The following is a 17,481-nucleotide window of genomic DNA, read 5'->3' on the forward strand; positions in this document are numbered from 1 at the left end:
TAAATCTTGAATGATAGCAGGTAGTTGGTCTTGCGCTAAGTCACTATTTTATTATCATTTATTTTGAAAGTCAACCACAACTGTATTCTGTGTGTTTCTAGGGATATAGCATTAACATGTTTAAAGTGCTATCTAAAATGTTTGAAAAGGCATTTTGTTTGCATAGTTCCAATGGTAACTCCCATTTTACTATTAGCAGGCACAGCTGTTTGGTCTAGAAATGGAGGGCAAGCATCATCATCATCTCCCAATTATGAAGGTCCCTTACACTCTTTGGTATGTTTTTGATGGGTGACCAACCTTGGTGTTATTATTTTATTGCTGTCTACTACTTTGTTTCCTCATCCATTTCCCTGTAACCACCAACTGTTTTTAATGTTGGTGGTTACATGGAAATTTATTTGACAATTTTCAATCACGGTAGTATTTGAATCCACCCATAAACTTAAATAATTTTATTCAGTTTCTTCCTTTCCTCTCTACCTAGTAACTAGTAGAATCCAATACTATAAATGTGGTTTGCAGTGCAGAATTAATGCAAAAGTGAATGTGTTGTGTTGAATCCAGAGCGTGGAAAATCATGATGGCTGTGAGATTCTTGGAATTGTAGTTCAAAACTAATCCAGCATCAGATTGCTTGATTCCAGAATGATTATGCAACATAAACCTTACCTGATTAAACATGCAGTGTTACCATTGTGAAGATCTTCACATTATTTTGCTTCAATCATGCATAGGATCAGTGATTACATAGTTCATCTGGCAAGACATAAAGTCATATAAAGCACTTTCTGCTACGAAATGATATCAAGTATCTTCTGCTGCGCAAGCCCATCAGCTTTCACCTGCTCATGACAACTAGTTTTGCAAACCTTCTGACATTTGCAAATGGTCATTAGAGAGTGAGATACAAATACTTACATAAAGTTATCCAGCTTTTCTAAGCAACTTTCATCTACACCTACCCATCAATCTAACAACTCTGACCTTCAGGACATGTTGTAGTAGGTGTGGAAATAATTTTGAATATTTCATATATTTATCAATTATTAGGAAATTTGATCCCCCCCCCCCCCAGCAATGTAGTGGTTAGTGGGAGGGCAATGGCAGATGAACAAGGAAGATTGCTGCAAGGTACATTTCAAGAGGACAGTAATGTCCCCTTTGGAGCTCTTTAGGACTCCCACGAAGTTGCATAGTTACAGCAGTTGCCTCTTCCAGGCAGAAAGAAAATACAAAATTTTCAAAGGTATTTCTACAGAGGGGAGATTATTGTTTCCTCCTATGAGATCATATAATTTAAACAAGCACATACCATACTCTCAGTATAAAGTGATGATTCCTTGAATCATTTCATTTTTGTGTGTGTGTGTGTGTGTCAGGGCTGACATGATAAAAGGCAATAGCATATATTGTAATCTTCAGAATTTCTCTCCCCTATCCCTTGTTAATGATGGTACCTTAGCTTGAACTACAGGTGATTTTTCCCCCTTTTCTTGCCCCAGTAACAGAGAGAGTACTTTCACAAGACTAAGAAATAGTCTAGCTAGTCCAGCTAGTTCTTGAGATGAGTAAAGTCCTTTGGATTTGGTTGCTTGCATTCAATTGTCCACAAACAGCATAGTCATGCTGCCTGTGAATGGTAGAACTATAATAATGCAGAACAACTAGAGGACACCAAATTGAGAAATGCAACTTCAAGCAAAGTGGAGAGGAAAGTATAGATGTATCAAAAGAGGGGAGGGAGTCAAAAGCTTCATTGGGTTCAACAGCCTGCATTAGATTTTCTGCTCACCAAGCTGTAATAGTTCAGACAAATCCTTTGTTAATATTAGCTTTCCCAGTTTTTCTACAATAAAGAGAATGCATTCCTCTTTAAAAGCATTCAGTGATATTATAGAATGAAAATTCTTAATCATGTTTTTTTAAGGCATACATTCTTGTATTTGCTTTTGCCCATTTAAGTTGCGTTTTGTAAACTATGAAGCATTCCAATGAAGAGGACTAAATTTCTTCAGAGTTGGGGCCATTGCTGTGTTGGGTTTCAGACATTGGGAAAATGCATGGAGGTGATTCTGCAAAGAACATGCAGGTGTTTGTGTTGTAGGCAAGGCTGATTTGAACTGTTTAGAATGTGGTTTTGTTTGTGCTGATGTTTTAATCTAGTACTGATTACATAACTAAGGTTTATTTATGTGGCATAAGCTTGTTTAACTTGTGCTAAGATTCTCCGATCCATTTTGATGCATGTATTGTGGTGAACAATTTGGTAACATAAGAAATGGTTAGTAGACTAGTGTTTTCCTTATCCTTTCTTCTGATTCCATGGCTACTGTAGGACCTTAGAAAGCTTGACATAAGTATCTGTACACAACCTGCTAATTTTCACTTAACTACAATAGGATCACTTGAGAACAAATAACGACAGCTGAATATATTTAAAGATTTTTATGTGTCATAGAAATTTGATATTTCTAAGTCATACAAAAGTGTTTCAAAATTCTGAGGACAACATATGTACTGTAGTGGTAATGGTCATGAGGAATCAATGAACCTGTTTTGCCCACGAAAATGAAAGTTTTCTTTTTGTGAACAGAACTTCCTTGGTTTCCTGTGAGGCTAGTTTGGTCTCATTGTTTTGCATAATAAGCTTGAATCTTTTGAGGAGGGGAGAAAAAAAACAGAATGCAGTCATCCCTCCAGATTCTCTAGGTTAGGAACACAGGACACATATGAAAGTGAGAAATCACAAATTTTAAAAAATGCTAATTTGTTTACTTGAGATAACAATGCTTTAGTAATTTTAGGTCTTCTAGTATGACTTCTGTTGGAAACTAACTATAAAATCACACTGGAGGACCTAGAGATTCATAGAGAGATATTCCTTCTAGAAATCTCTAAGTCTTCCAGTAAAACAAGAGGAAGTCACACTAGCGGACCTAGAGAAAATCTGTGGACAATCAAATATGTGAAAGACAAAACTGAAAATGTGGAGGGACAACTGTATCATAATGTAAAAGTAAATAGATATTAAGGAGAGCTCATCTTTAAGCGTTCTACTTCCCCTGCCTACCACAAAGCAACAGAGTTTTCTGTCTCTGTGAGTTTTGTTTCAACCATTAAATGGCATTGTGAATTTGCTAATGCTTCTCTTGGTTTGTTTTTCATAAACAAACAGCAAAGCCGGATTGAAGACCGCTTGGAAAGATTGGACGATGCTATTCATGTTCTCCGGAACCATGCGGTGGGGCCTTCGACTGCCATGCCCGGTAGCCATAGCGACATGCATGGCTTAATAGGGCCCTCTCATAATGGAGCCATGGGAGGCCTTGGGTCGGGATATGGGACAGGCCTTCTTTCCGCCAATAGACATTCACTAATGGTAAGCTATAAAGATTAAACACTACATTTTAAAAAAATATTGATAACCATAAAGCAATTAGGATTTTTGGACTGGTTTTTTTCAGCCTTTTAATTGCAACACAACCGAGTCTCACGTAAACTGTAAACAATTTTGTATTTTTGGCAGTAGTATTTTGTGAATATTATTAATACAGTACGTTTTTTCAAAACCCTTATTAGATAAATGAATACTCTGTATATGTATTATAAGGGTGCCTGCTATTGTGTGTAATTGTGACTAGAACTGACATTCCTTCAATGGTTTCTAATCAATTTTTTAAAAAACGGATCGATTACAGGACACTGTTTCATTGCATTTGTTTCTGTTTTTTCACTGGACAATGAGAATATAGAAAGTGCAAACATAGCAAGGATATTTCTAAAATGAATAGTATAAATACATAACCAGAGCCTAGCTGTCATCCATTGCTCCTCTCTTGAAAAGACAGATGAAGGACACAATGCCGAGCTCATGAATATCCAGCAGAATCAGAGTTCAGTTGACTTTTTTAAGGCTATCGTCAGATTATTATGGTTTACTTTTATTATTATTTTTTAAAACAACAATTGTCTTTTAAAATAGTAGAATGTGTCTGCACCACTATGGCTAAAGTAATGTTAGAAACAATCAGGTTACATACTATAGTTGTCACTTTTTCTCATCCTTGGACATTTAACCACTGCCACAGCCCTTCATAAATGGTTGATAAAAAAGCATGTTTTCATTATGATTTGTGGAAACATTAGAATAATTCTGATGAATGTAAAGATACATGTCTTATAAGTATACATCTCTTGCAAGAATTCAAAAATATCTCTCATCCCTTTTCGAACTTTTACTCAATGTCCTGATAACGAAACTAATTTTATTGGATTCAATATAAAAGAAAAAGAAAGCCTCCATATTTGAGGGCAATTAAAAGATGAAAATTTTGACCAAAGCTTATGTTCAGATGCTGACTTTGAAGTGAGATGACAGAATGTTTAGTGTTGATTACTGTATATACTTGAGTAGAAGCCTAGTTTTTCAGCCCTTTTTTAAGGCTGAAAAAGTCTCCCTTGCTTTATACTCGAGTCAAGTTTGTTTATTATCTTACTCTGTTATTATTACATTTATTATTTTACTTTATTATTACATTTATTATTTTACTTTATTATTACTGTTATTATTACATTTCCATTATTTAACTCTATTATTATTATTACATTTATTATTTTACTCCATTATTATTGGAAGGATGCGTTAGCACATTAACATTGAAGAAGGTTAGAATAATGGTTTAATCAGAGTGGGGGAGTCTTATCTTAAATTACAGTTTTATGTAAATATTCAAAACATTTAACCCCACTGCTGCCTCAATTAATGTAATTATATGGGTATCTATTTTTATTTTGAAATTTACCAGTAGCTTCTGCATTTCTCACCCTCGGCTTATACTCAAGTCAGTCAAATCAAATCAAATCATTTATTTTCGGTCACAGACCAGCACAGGAAATAAAAGTCACAATTTCATACAAACTTCATACGTTTAGTGCATTAAAAATATAAATATAAATACTGAAGCACAATAGGGTAAAAATAGGGGAAATAGGGTAAAAACATACAATGCACAGGTCTATCCACAAATTATAGATTCAAGGAAGATGATTGGATAAAAAATCAATCAGTTTCCCAGTTTCCCAATTAGATGTCTTGGCTTATATTCAAGTATATACGATATATAATCTTTTCATGAAGGTTTCTTTACAATTTATTAGATCTTCAACATACTTTGCTTCAAATGGTTCAAGGGAGTCATAGAGTTTTCTTGTCATGATTTGTTCAGAGAAGTTTGCCTTCTTCTGAACCTCGAAACCCGGAAGGCTTTTAAATAACTTTAAAACATGTTTTCAAGTATGTAAATATGAAACGACTTCACTTTTGGTTGTTGCTGTTTGAATTTCTGATTTTCTTTTCTCTTATGACAGTGTACCCACCTTGTTTCAATAATGCATACTTAGAAATTTTCAAGTGGAAACATCTTCTAACAGCTTTTACTGTCTTAAGGAATATTATGCCCTCTTATTTGAAAATGTTCTTTAGATTTCCCAGAATTTCTCTATAAAGTAAAACAATGTTAGCAGTTTGCTATTGCCAATGGGAAATTCCTAGGGTAAGAGATTGTAGCTTTCCTGAAAACTATCTGGTGAGTTGAGTTGATTACTGAACATAGATTTGATGTGCTTTGTATTATGGATTCTAAATTGTCACCTGGTTAGGAGAATTAGCAGGTGTAGAATGGTGCAAGAGTAAGCGCTCCCACTACAGGATTGTTTGCATGCAATGTGCAATGTCACTGTCAGAACTATGAAAATTGCTGTTTCAAGGTAGCAGATGTCCTTTATTTATACTTCCCTGTGCAGTTTATACCTATACAGCCTGTTTCCTAGAAGCTCTCTCTAGTCTTTCTCTTTGTCCCAGGTTAGGAATTCCTTGTATAGATTTTCCTACTAAAGACTATGATGGGTATGCAATATTAGTAATTTTAAGTGACTATATTCTGGGTCATCTTTGTATTCCATTAATAAAAGTAGTCAGAGGTTAAATATATAGAAATATTTCCCAGATGGTAGAATAAAGATATGCTGTGCTGCCTAGAACATATGTGTTATTGTTCCACAACATTTGGGGTCCCAAGAGTTGTCCACCCTTGTGTTTTGAGGATTAGACCACTCAGAGTAATTGCTGACAGCAATAAGTAAATACCTCACTACCTTTGAGGATGTTTGCCATAGATGCAGGCGAAACGTCAGGAGAAATGCCTCTAGAACATGGCCCTATAGCCTGAAAAAACCCACAAGAACCTAGTGATTCCAGCCATGAAAGCCTTCGACAATACATTAAATACAGTTTTGTTTTGTTTTTTGAGATCAGCCTCGACTACATCTAACACTAACCTGGTACAAAATGGGTATTTTTAAACACCGTACTCTGTCAATATCTTCTCAGTGCCCACATCTCTTTCTGTTCTTTTATGACAAAATGCATAGAAATGTCACTGTGGAGTCTTCAGATATGAGATAACATGAGAGGTCCAATGCGTGGTTTGCACCCTGTTCTTCATTTAGACTTCCGTTTAATTACAAGTTTGTATGTGTTCCATTTTACTTGACATGTGTACTGATAGATTTTTATACAAAGTAAAGAGCCAGCTGTGAAGATCTTATAATAGGGACCAATGTGATGTATCTTTCTGAACAGAAATTCACATTGAAGCATGCCTATGTGGGTATGCACACAAACACACCTAAACACATGAAGTTAGTTGTTAGCCTTGTTGCATTTAACACAGCTGGAAAGGTACCAGAATGATGGAAAACATCAAAAACAACTCTACAAGCACATGTAATGTGGAAATACTACATTTAGTTTTGCTATTTCCAGGAGGTAGTGAATCTCCCTTTAAAAGCAATGGATTTAAACTAGGTCTCCTTTGCCAAACGCTTTCCGTTTGCCCAGGTTTAATGGTTACAAATCAGTGTTGCTATATGCAGCCAGGCTCCTAATTCATACCAAGATGAAAGGCACTGGGTTTATGGCAGTTATTACCATTGGGCTTTGTTTGTTATTAAAAATGGGGAGAGTAGAACCATTTAAATGGAGGAACTCTGCAGAGATCACCTCTTAAACCTAAAGTTAAAAGCTATTGTGTTCTGAGCACTGTGATATTAAAGGCTAGAAACAGACCATTGGCATTTATAAATAAAGACATAAATGGTTTTTTTTGAAATAGTCTGCCCAGTAGGCTGAAAGATGCTATTTCAATATCACTATAACCCATTTTCCGAATAAAATTAGTGTGAACCAGTCACCGTTTTGTTCCAGAATAGCAGTTGCTGAGAATTCACTAAAAGATATTATGGATTATAATTTAAATTGTCTTCCGTCAATGTATTATATACCCTTTGGTTATGTAGACTGTCAAGATCTGGATGATTCTGTGCATGAACACATAGGGTGTTGCATTTACACAGTACAGAAAACTGATTTTGTGAAAAGCCAGATCTGCAACTTTTCCTATAGATCTGCTCTCAATAAAGAGTAAGAGGAGGGGGTAATTTTCCTCCAATTGGTGGGGTTTTTTTTTTCTTTTTTTGCTTTGCATATGTTAAACTGATGCAACACGCACCCAGGGCACCACTTCAGAGAGAGTTGTTCCATAAATATGTACTTCCCTCTTATATGCCAGATGTAGCTGAAGTAAGGCTTGGAGAGGGAGAAAGGGCTGAAAATGTCAGCTCTGTATATTGTACTCCATGGAAATATCTGACCCTTGAGTTTGACTCTCTGCAACAAAAGAGCAGGTATTTGTCCTCTGCATTGCAGACATTAGTTTGTTTTGATTATCAAATAGTGATTATGCAGCATACAAAGCATGAAACTTTTGTTGCCTTGGCCATTGATCTCGAGTTCTTGTTTGCTTACATAAAATCCGTACAATAATAAATAAACCTCAGGCACAAAGTATATTTAACATGGTGTTTTGCACAGTGACAGGCAGGCAATTTTAAAAATATTCCCTTCCTTAAAAAAAAAAAAAAAGAATTCCCCAACCATAGAAGCAATTTGCAGATGTCTTTTTTCCTCCTTTTCTTTCTTCTTCCTTGCAGGGGGAAAACGGTTCCTGGTAGTTCACAGGCCACATTATTCACTGTCTGAAACTGTAACTTGTGAGAAAGCATCAGGGCTGTTATTTTCTTTCTGGAAAACTGGTCTGAATTTTGAAGTAAGAACACAAGAACAAAGGAAATAGTTTTTGAGTCAAGTCAGTCTTAAGTTAGCCTTTGACCATTTGATACATTCCACGCTGAAAAGGAAGTTGAAGGGGGGAAAAAATAAAAAAAATCAAGGAGGACACTGGTAATGTTTTCCACATTTGAATTTTAATACATGAAACAGGCTATAAAACTTAGGCCAGCTGCAGTAAATAAAGTAGCAGTGGGAGGTATGGACCGGAAACTTGTTCAGAATGTGCTTGTGGGAGTTTTTCCCCCCCTTACTGTACACCTTCATCAGCTTTGTACCTTTTAGTCATGAGGACGGAAGAATGGAAGTATCCTAAAAACAATTACAGATTATTGGGATATTCCCAGTGTAATTTCTAGAGAACTTTCCTTATCAAATAGTCAGCACTAGTATGAATGTTACTGCTCAATAGTAAGAACAGCTAGATCCATAATAATAACAAGTGCTAATAACATATTTATAACAAAGGGGCATCCAGTTCTCTTTAGACTCCTCTTCCAGGTTAATTTTCAGAACTAAAGATTCCCATGAGATCTTTAGGGCAATTCCCCCAGCCTTCTGATATGTTGTTCAATGAGGTGAAAATGAAGTGATCATCCAAATGTTATTGGGACTACAACTTGTAGTAGTGCTAACCCTCACAGCCAAAGGTGAAGTTGCCACCTAACAACTTCTGGAGGCCCACATGATTGCCACTATGGAACTACACATTCCATTCGTGTTAGTATGTCCATTTGACTTTCTGGCAGTGGATAATGGAAGTTGTAGTTGAGCACATCTGGAGGACACTACACCGAGAAAGCCTGCCTTTGAATGATACCCTTTGAGCTAAAAGGAGAGATGGGTAATAAATAAAAATGATATTACTACTACTACTACTATTTTACCTGAATTTTCTTGAATGGAATCCACCCTTGCACAACAAATCTTCTCTCTACTCTCCTTCCTCTTTTAGTCCTCCAAAAGCATATCCAGCAGATTGGAAGAACCTGTTACACACCTGGTATTCAGGCTTCCTTGGGTCTGTTTTCCCCAATACTAGAATACGTAGGGAGAATAGCCAAAAATGGGATAATATGAAAGGGAGACGATTTCTCCACTTCACCAGTTTCATTGCACTCTTCTCACAAAACACTGTCCACAGTCTTTGGCAGAATCCCACAGCCTTGTGCAGATGAGATGGAAAGATGTTTTGGATAAACTGTCTTCTATTTATTCTTGTATTTTGACCTTAGTTCTTATCATCAACTAAATGTTCAACTGGATGCCTATGTGATAACTGCATTGTATTATATTCTACCCTTCATGCCCCCTTTCTCTCTTTTAATAATAATAATAATAATAATAATAATAATAATAATAATAACTTTATTCTTACACCCCACCACCATCTCCCCGAAGAAAGTCGGGCGGCTTACATTTGGGACAGAATGTCCACAAGACATTTTGTTGCCTCTTCCACTTTTTTGACGCAAGGATGTGTAGCCTTGGGTGCACCAGCATTGTAGAGTTAATGTAGCATTGTAGAGTTGACACCAACTACATGGGAGTTGTAGTTTTATGAGTTCTTTAGCCTTCTCTGCTGGTGCTTCACCAACTACAATTCCCAGGATTTCATAGCATCGAGCCATGACAGTTAAGGTAGAGTCAAACTACATTAATTCTAGAGGCACTCCTAATTGTTTCAGATGCTTTCAATTGTAACTCCTAAAGCATTGCCAATGTTGGTTGGGGCTGGTGAGAGTTGTAGGCCACACATATGTGCAAGATTTCTGAAACCTGCTCAAAATGTAGATTGCAAGATTTTTGGAGTAGGAAACTTATTTTTTGTTTTATTTATGAAAATCTAAAATATGTCCTGATGCATCTCTATTGATAATAAGCGTGCATGTCAGATAATGTAGCAGGCCCCAGATGACTATTTATAGAAAATCTTTTAACCTCAGAAGTGGAGTCACTTCTGGGATTTCAGAGAGATCATTAGATTACGGTTGTTCTTGTAACAAATCTTTAACTTACATTTACCTCCACTGACATTCAAAGAACTGCAGGACTAATTACCAGCCAAGGGCTTGTTCCTATAACAGTCCTTGGTTTGATGACAGGTTTATTTGGGGGTGGTAGGATGGAGGGAGGAGGAGGAGCAGCTCAATAGTTCCCAGAAACACAGCATTCTTTTACTTTTTCACTTCTGATTTATTGCTGCTGGGCTTCTAGGAATGTAGATTCTGTATTTCTGATGACACTACCTAAAATGGAATAGCAGGGAGGAAAAGCCTAAGTAGAATATAAGAATTGTCTTGACCAAAATCAGACCAAAGCATCACTATTTGCAATGACATCGCCCTGAGAAGCCCTGAATCAAAGCCTAATTGTTATAGCCCCTTTCCATTCATCTTGCAGAGATATACTGCCTCTCAACATGAAAGTTGTATTTTCTCTGCCTCCTTTTGCCATTTTTATCAGGGTTCAACCCAATGACATTTGGTATCCCTCCATCCATGCTGGAGGAACAATTCTGTATCTAGAAAACCTCTAACAATGAGCAGCACATTCACAAGATGCAGAAGCCAATTTACTCCATAGTCATTAATCCTAATAGAAAATTAATACTCAGAAAATACTGTCTTAGTGCTCAGAAAATACTACTCTTGTACAGAAAATGCTACGTTCTGTTCAAAATAACCCATGTGTAAAATTCGGGCACAAGTTCTGCAATGTAAAACTTCTCAGCCCAGCTCTTTGTTAGATTCTCTTTCTTGAATCTTGAGAAACACATTTTGACCATATTTAGAATATTTTCAAATATTATTTCCATCTTTAGCCAGGAGCTGCTTTCATAACTCTGGTGAAGTTGCATATTTCTGAACACAGAGGATTGTATGGTTGCAGGGTTTTACAGCACATGCCCCACAGAAATCCTAGGACTAGCATTGTTGCCTAGCTTCTAAAGCACAGAAGACTAGGTAGATTCAGCAGGGATGGGTTTATTTAAACAGCATAGAAAATACCATTGAACCACATTATTGGGGATTATATTTGCAGCACTCATATAACGCTCTGTTCCTTTCTCTCCTGAGAGTCATAGAAAGGGTAACTCAGTGGCTGAAGATGTTTCTTTTTGTGCAGAAGGCCCTGGGTCCAATCTCTGGGATTGCCAATTTTAGACAGGATCAGGTAGGTTAGAGTGTGAAAGAACTCTGCTTATGACCCTGTCAGCAAAAGTATGGGCTTTTGGTTTTTTTAATATCATTCTGCCTCTAGTGGAAACGTTAAATGACATTGAAAGAGAGATGTGAGAGTTGTATTTTCACAGTAACTAATGCAGTATAATCAGGCAAAAGCAACATTTATTTCATGCTCGTTCCCCCCAAAAAATTATGGAGGTTGTACATGGATTTGATTCAGAATCCTAACAGTGCATAGTCATTCTTGGATCCTGTCTTCTCGGTCATCTGTTGAAACATTTCTTGGGTAATTTGGGGAGCATTATAAACATTAGAAAGGGTTATACAAGAAGGGAGATGCAGCAAAAGAATGATCCCATTACCATGGAGCTCTGTATATAGCTGATAACAATGGACAGAGAACCATCTTCATTCAGTGCAGAAGCTCTGGGAAGTTCTCAGAAGTTTGGCTGGCTGATGAGCAGAACTCCACAGATGGATTGGAGACTTCACTCTGGTCCTCACTGAGATATGAATGTGGTTTCCTGGCACACAAGTTATAAGTAAGCATTAGATCTTCTCACCCACCCACCTTCAGGTGCTTTGTTGATGATAGCTCTAAGGAATTGGATTTTTTTTAAAAAAAACTTTATCACATATTTGTTATCTTAATTTGTTACACCTTTGGTGGGTTTGGCCTAGCGGCAGATCCAGCATGAAGGAGACAAAGACACACAGTTTGGGTATTTCTTTAAAGGGGGCCTTGAGTGTCTGTGTGATTGGAATTGCACTATTTGCAGGTCACTTATCTCTGCTTCACTCCCAGATGGCAAGGGATCCACACAGTTACTTCTGCCTATCGGTCATCTCCAACAGGCAGAAGGCAGGTCAGCCAATAATTAGATCCAGACATATACTGAGCCAATCCTCCTCAATTGTAACCAATAAAGTTGTAGCTTTTCCTGTGCCAGTAAATGCTGTCAGATTCATTCTGTCCATCAAGAGTCCACCACTTTTGCCGCTGAGTCTGCAAAACACTTCCTACCTGTTTGCAGAAGACTTTGGTAGATTCATGTTTCTTCCATAACCAGGACATACTTTGTTAATGGAAGGGTCCAGTCCATTATCTTGGGGTTTTGTTTAAACTCCTGTCAGTTTGCCTGGTTGCTTCACTTGAATGCACACTGTTTAAAGTGTTCGTGTGTACTTTAAACATCCAGATTGGATTAACTCTTGATAAGTATATTTTATTGATTGGCCCATTGGCTGTATCAAAACATTTGACAAAAACACATACACATACAGTATATAACCCACTGTACAACATAAGTTAAAATAAGCAAGCTTTTGTTGTTAACAAGGTCCCAGTCCAGATCAAATATCTGCATCACAGTTTATCCCGGATTAACTCTTGAGAATTTCCATCGTTAATAAATAAAGTAGCACTTTATGAACAGTTATATTATACTATCTGTATCAAAATCCCAAAATGGGGAAAAAATATAAAGCTATGTCTTGTTTAATAAACAAATAAATACATATTTTAATGATGCCGTGCTTAATCTTTGTTATAATAACAGTTATGATTGTTATATTGACTTTTTGCAAATTGTTTTCTTTCATGCAAGTCAAAACATCTTCACTTCAATGAAACTTTTTAAAAAGGAACTTTATATACTGTTTAAGGCTTGCTAATCTAGTAGGCATCGCAAATTTTTGTTGCGGAACTTTGCATTTAAGAGTTGCTGGCTATTTTCCAAACAAAATCCAACCATCATATAAAATGACTTTTTTTAAAAAAAATCCTACTACAATGATGTCATTCATTTGAACTAGCTAATTAGGTACATTGGTAAAATAGTAGTATTTGGTTTCCAAGTTTTAATTTAGCATTAGCCCAGGTTCCTTGTTTTTCTTCACATGGATGGCTCTATTGTGCAGCTGAGTGTGTGAAAGTTATTGGAGAATGGGGTGTCTCTGGATAACATTTCCCTAGCACTGCCCAGATTTCTATTTCCCCGTAGCATAGATGGGAAACAGCTGGCTTTTGTTTAAAAAGCTGTTTTGTAAAACGTATGCATCTTGAGGTGTAGAGTTTAGGTCACCATTCAACAGGTGCTTCGGAACAAGTGGGGAAGAAAAGAGATAGACTCTCCTAGTTGTAAGAGTTTATTGGAATAGAGTTTATCTTGCTTTGGAATAAAATATCCAACCTGCCTATTTTTACAGTTTATTCTTACCCTGTGGGTTACAAGTGGGGTCATTAGTTGCAGCTAAATGCTAAGAGTCCTAATCCCATAGCTTTTGGATTTTGGACATCCCCAAATATAGTGAATACATAAAATGAATAATTATTTCCATAGGAAGGAAATCGCTGCCGACTTTATTTCATTGGCAGTGGCAATCTGTAGCTCTCTGTGGTAGCCCACTTCACTTTTTAAAGCACCACAGTTGTTTCACCTTGTATGTTACACAAAGGATGCCAAAACAGCCAATTAAAGTGTTCTTGGAGAGGAGGAAATGTGTCGTAACAGTAGGACAAAGGAAATGCTATCCATAAGATAGCATCTCAAAGGGTAAAGACTTTCCCCAAATGTATTAAACCATTACAAAACTGTGCACATTGACTGTCTGTAGGCACAAAAGAAATGCATCTCCTCCCATGGATTATTAACATCTGTTTGTCCAGTAGGGAATGGAGCTTAGCATTGTTATTTTTGCATCTCCAGAAGAAAATGAGTCTGGGAAGCTGGCTCTTCCAGTTTAGCTGATTTGTAATGCCAAATAAAACATCCTTTTATGTGAAGCTCTTGGAGCTCAGTTGAACAGTTTTCTGAATACATTGTGAAATTATTATTATTATTATCATTAGTAGTAGTAGTAGTAGTATTTACACAAAGACACCTCTCCTTCATTTAAAATAATACAGAAAGTCCATGGAGAATATATAAAACACAGCATATGAACATCACCTTTTCCCCCTTTTTATGTTTGTTGCTAGTTCTGACTCTACTTAAGACGTGGCATTCGGCTTCTTTTTTTAAGCAAAACTTCTGCTTTGCCACTTTTGGTTACGTTTAAATGGATTTTGCATATGACTACCATTTGCAGGATGCCTTTTCATAAGCTGTTTGGAAAGCTGCTTATTACTCTGTGGTACTTTTCTGTATTAAAAGAAACTGTTAAACTTTGCTATTTTTCTTGATTTAATGCTGCTTGTACTGACTCACACACACACACCCCACCCGTTACTATGAAATCCTTTCTTTTGCTTTTGATCTTATTTATAGCTAAGCCACCAGTCATATGGAAACTATTATTGTATAGCATAGAGATGAAAGACTTTCAGTGCAGTTAAATAACAGTGAATAATTCGGACCAATAACATGCACACACAGTGTGAGAACCCGACTTGGTTGAAGTGTCCTTCGTCATTCTCTTTTTACTTAGGTTTGTAAGGCTTTACACAAACCTGCTTTTCATCCAGCTTATGTATTCTGACACACTCAGGCTCATGTTAATACATAACACCTTATACCCAGCTTACCATCATATGTGTGTGTGTGATATAGAGAAAAGACACAGAGGGAAACCCCTTTTAGTTGGATGTTTTAATCGTAATTATTTTGAAATACTCTTAATATGCTATGCAAAGAAAACTTTATTTTGTGTTGTAGAAGCCTTTCATGGTTGCTGTGAGTTTTCCAGGCTGTATGGTCATGTTCCAGAAGCATTATCTCCTGACGTTTCACCCACATCTATAGCAGTCATTTACACAAAGACACCTCTCCTTAATTTGAAATCCTCAGACCTCACAATCTATGAGGATGCCTGCCATAGATGTGGGCCAAACGTCAGGGGAGAATGCTTCTGGAACATGACCATACAGCCCAGAAAACTCACAGTAACTCAAAACTTTATTTGTTTTATCAGTTTGGATGTATTCTCCCAAATGTTTATTACCCTATTTCTTCAATTCTATGACACACTTTTTTGAATATATACATATATAAAAATGGTGTGTGCCTTAGAATTATGTATGTGTGTGTGTGTGTGTATGATACTGAAATTACTATATGACAGTGGTCTCTTAGAATAGCAGAAATATGGTATTCAATAACCACCCCTTAAAAATATAGTTCAATTAATTGGATAGAATTAGACACTTCCAAAACCCTTAAAAACTGAACATTAACTATGCAAATTTCTTCTTTCATAAATTACATTTGAACCACCTTGTTTTATAAGACTATTCATTTAGAATGGGTTGTTGTAGGTTTTTTCAGGCTATATGGCCATGGTCTAGAGGCATTCTCTCCTGATGTTTCGCCTGCATCTATGGCAAGCATCCTCAGAGGTAGTGAGGATGCTTGCCATAGATGCAGGTGAAACGTCAGGAGAGAATGCCTCTAGACCATGGCCATATAGCCCGAAAAAACCTACAACAACCCAGTGATTCCGGCCATGAAAGCCTTCGACAATTCGTTTAGAATGGTTAGATTTACCTAACCATTATATCAAATGAGTAGACACATGTTGGATAGTATGCATGTTGGCTTGATCTGGACATAACAAAAACCATAACTAAGTCAAACCACTGGCCAGTACTATTCCATATGATCGATAGTGGTTATATCAGATTGAAGGCAAAATCTATCCCTCCTATGGAAGACCTCCTTTCAAGTGAGGATGCCAACATTCAAACAGACATTAGTATATATGTACTTCATTGACCAAATGATGGCTTCCATGAAGGATATTTGGTATATACAAGATGATAATATAAGATTTTTGGATCTTAGATTATATTGTGATCTCTTCCAAATCTGCATTACAACCTTTACTGATTTTCAGTATCAGGTTGCCCATTGGGTTTCAAAACCCCATTGTCATCTTGGTCCAGTAGAACATGTATCACTGAATCGATGCAGTAATTCTATTTTATGAGGACCAACCAGTATTTAACATGCATTATTTACTATTTAATGAGGGATTTTAAAGTGAAAAAAATCAAGGAAAGAAAGGGATATTTCTAGGATAAACTAATTTATTCTGTCTTGCAGATTATTTCATTCTTAAAGTGAAAGAGGATGTGTATTTAATAGACATAACTTGATTCAGCCCAGGCCATTTTCTAAGATTGCACATTACACTATGGACTCAAGAGACAGGGCAATGATAGGGGAGGATTCTTGTGACATATCAACCATAATATGTCACAAAAGGGGTGATTCAAATATGCTAGCATATTGAACGATGCCTAAGGAGGCTCAATTAAGTGCTCTTAGAACTTCATGTTTCATTTTACTTCTGTTTTCCTTCTATTCTCTTGCTCCTGTATATCTCTCTATGATCAAAGAAGCAGTATTGAATAGAAAGGGAGGTTTCTGATCCAAATCACTTTGCATGTGTGTACCCACCATTCTCTTTCATCCTGTTTTCATGTTAATCTTCAATTCATAAAAATTTGCATTTATACACCCTTCAAATCTGAATAACATCCTACACGTATTTCCTCCCCAAATACACACATCTATATGTATATTGTTTCCTCAAAATTTGCCTTACGTATCTATTTTGGTTTGACAAAAACTACAGAAACATCCAGGAAGTGAGATATATCTGATGAATAACTATGTTCCAGTTGCAGGAATAATATTCTGGAAACAGTTTGCATGTCTATGGCTTTACAAGCAACTGAAAGCCAGAATAAGCTGGGTTTTTCTAGGTTTTTTAGGTTCTAGAAGAGGTTGTGAGATGCCTGCTATAGATGCAGGCGAAACGTCAGCAGAGAATGCTTCTAGAGCATGTCCATACAGCCCGAAAAACCTACAACAGCCCAGTGATTCCAGCCATGAAAGCCTTCGACAATAAGAATAAGCTGTTTTTAATTTTGCATGGCTATTTTTCTCCTTTTTTTAGTACGATAATCCACTAGTTTGAGAAAATTATACTTTATCCAGATGGATTTTAAATAAATTATATTGAGTGATCCTATGAGAATTCCATTATATTTCAAGACATAAAAAATTCCATGTCCACAAGAGTGTTTGTGAGTGTAGAATGAAGGCTATTTTTCTATACCTGAACTTTGAGAGCCAGAAAGCATACATTTTCATAAGCAGA

At 36.5% G+C, this 17,481-nt stretch overlaps 1 protein-coding gene across 18 annotated transcripts in view; it reads left to right on the forward strand.

Moving 5' to 3' along the window:
• The window catches only part of TCF4 (transcription factor 4), a 366,815-nt gene that overhangs the window by 324,860 nt on the left and 24,474 nt on the right, over nt 1-17,481 (forward strand). For all 18 annotated transcript variants that reach the window (XR_009630573.2, XM_060761283.2, XM_060761287.2 and 15 more), the window contains 2 exons: nt 197-276; nt 3,179-3,382. Coding sequence is in view for 17 of the 18 variants with exons in the window: in XM_060761283.2 (XP_060617266.2) it covers nt 197-276; nt 3,179-3,382 (284 nt within the window). In the remaining variant the exon portion in view is untranslated. The remainder of the gene's footprint in view (nt 1-196; nt 277-3,178; nt 3,383-17,481) is intronic.

The sequence above is a fragment of the Anolis sagrei genome, chromosome 2 (assembly GCF_037176765.1).
Source record: "Anolis sagrei isolate rAnoSag1 chromosome 2, rAnoSag1.mat, whole genome shotgun sequence".
NCBI classification, from domain to species: Eukaryota; Metazoa; Chordata; class Lepidosauria; order Squamata; family Dactyloidae; genus Anolis; species Anolis sagrei.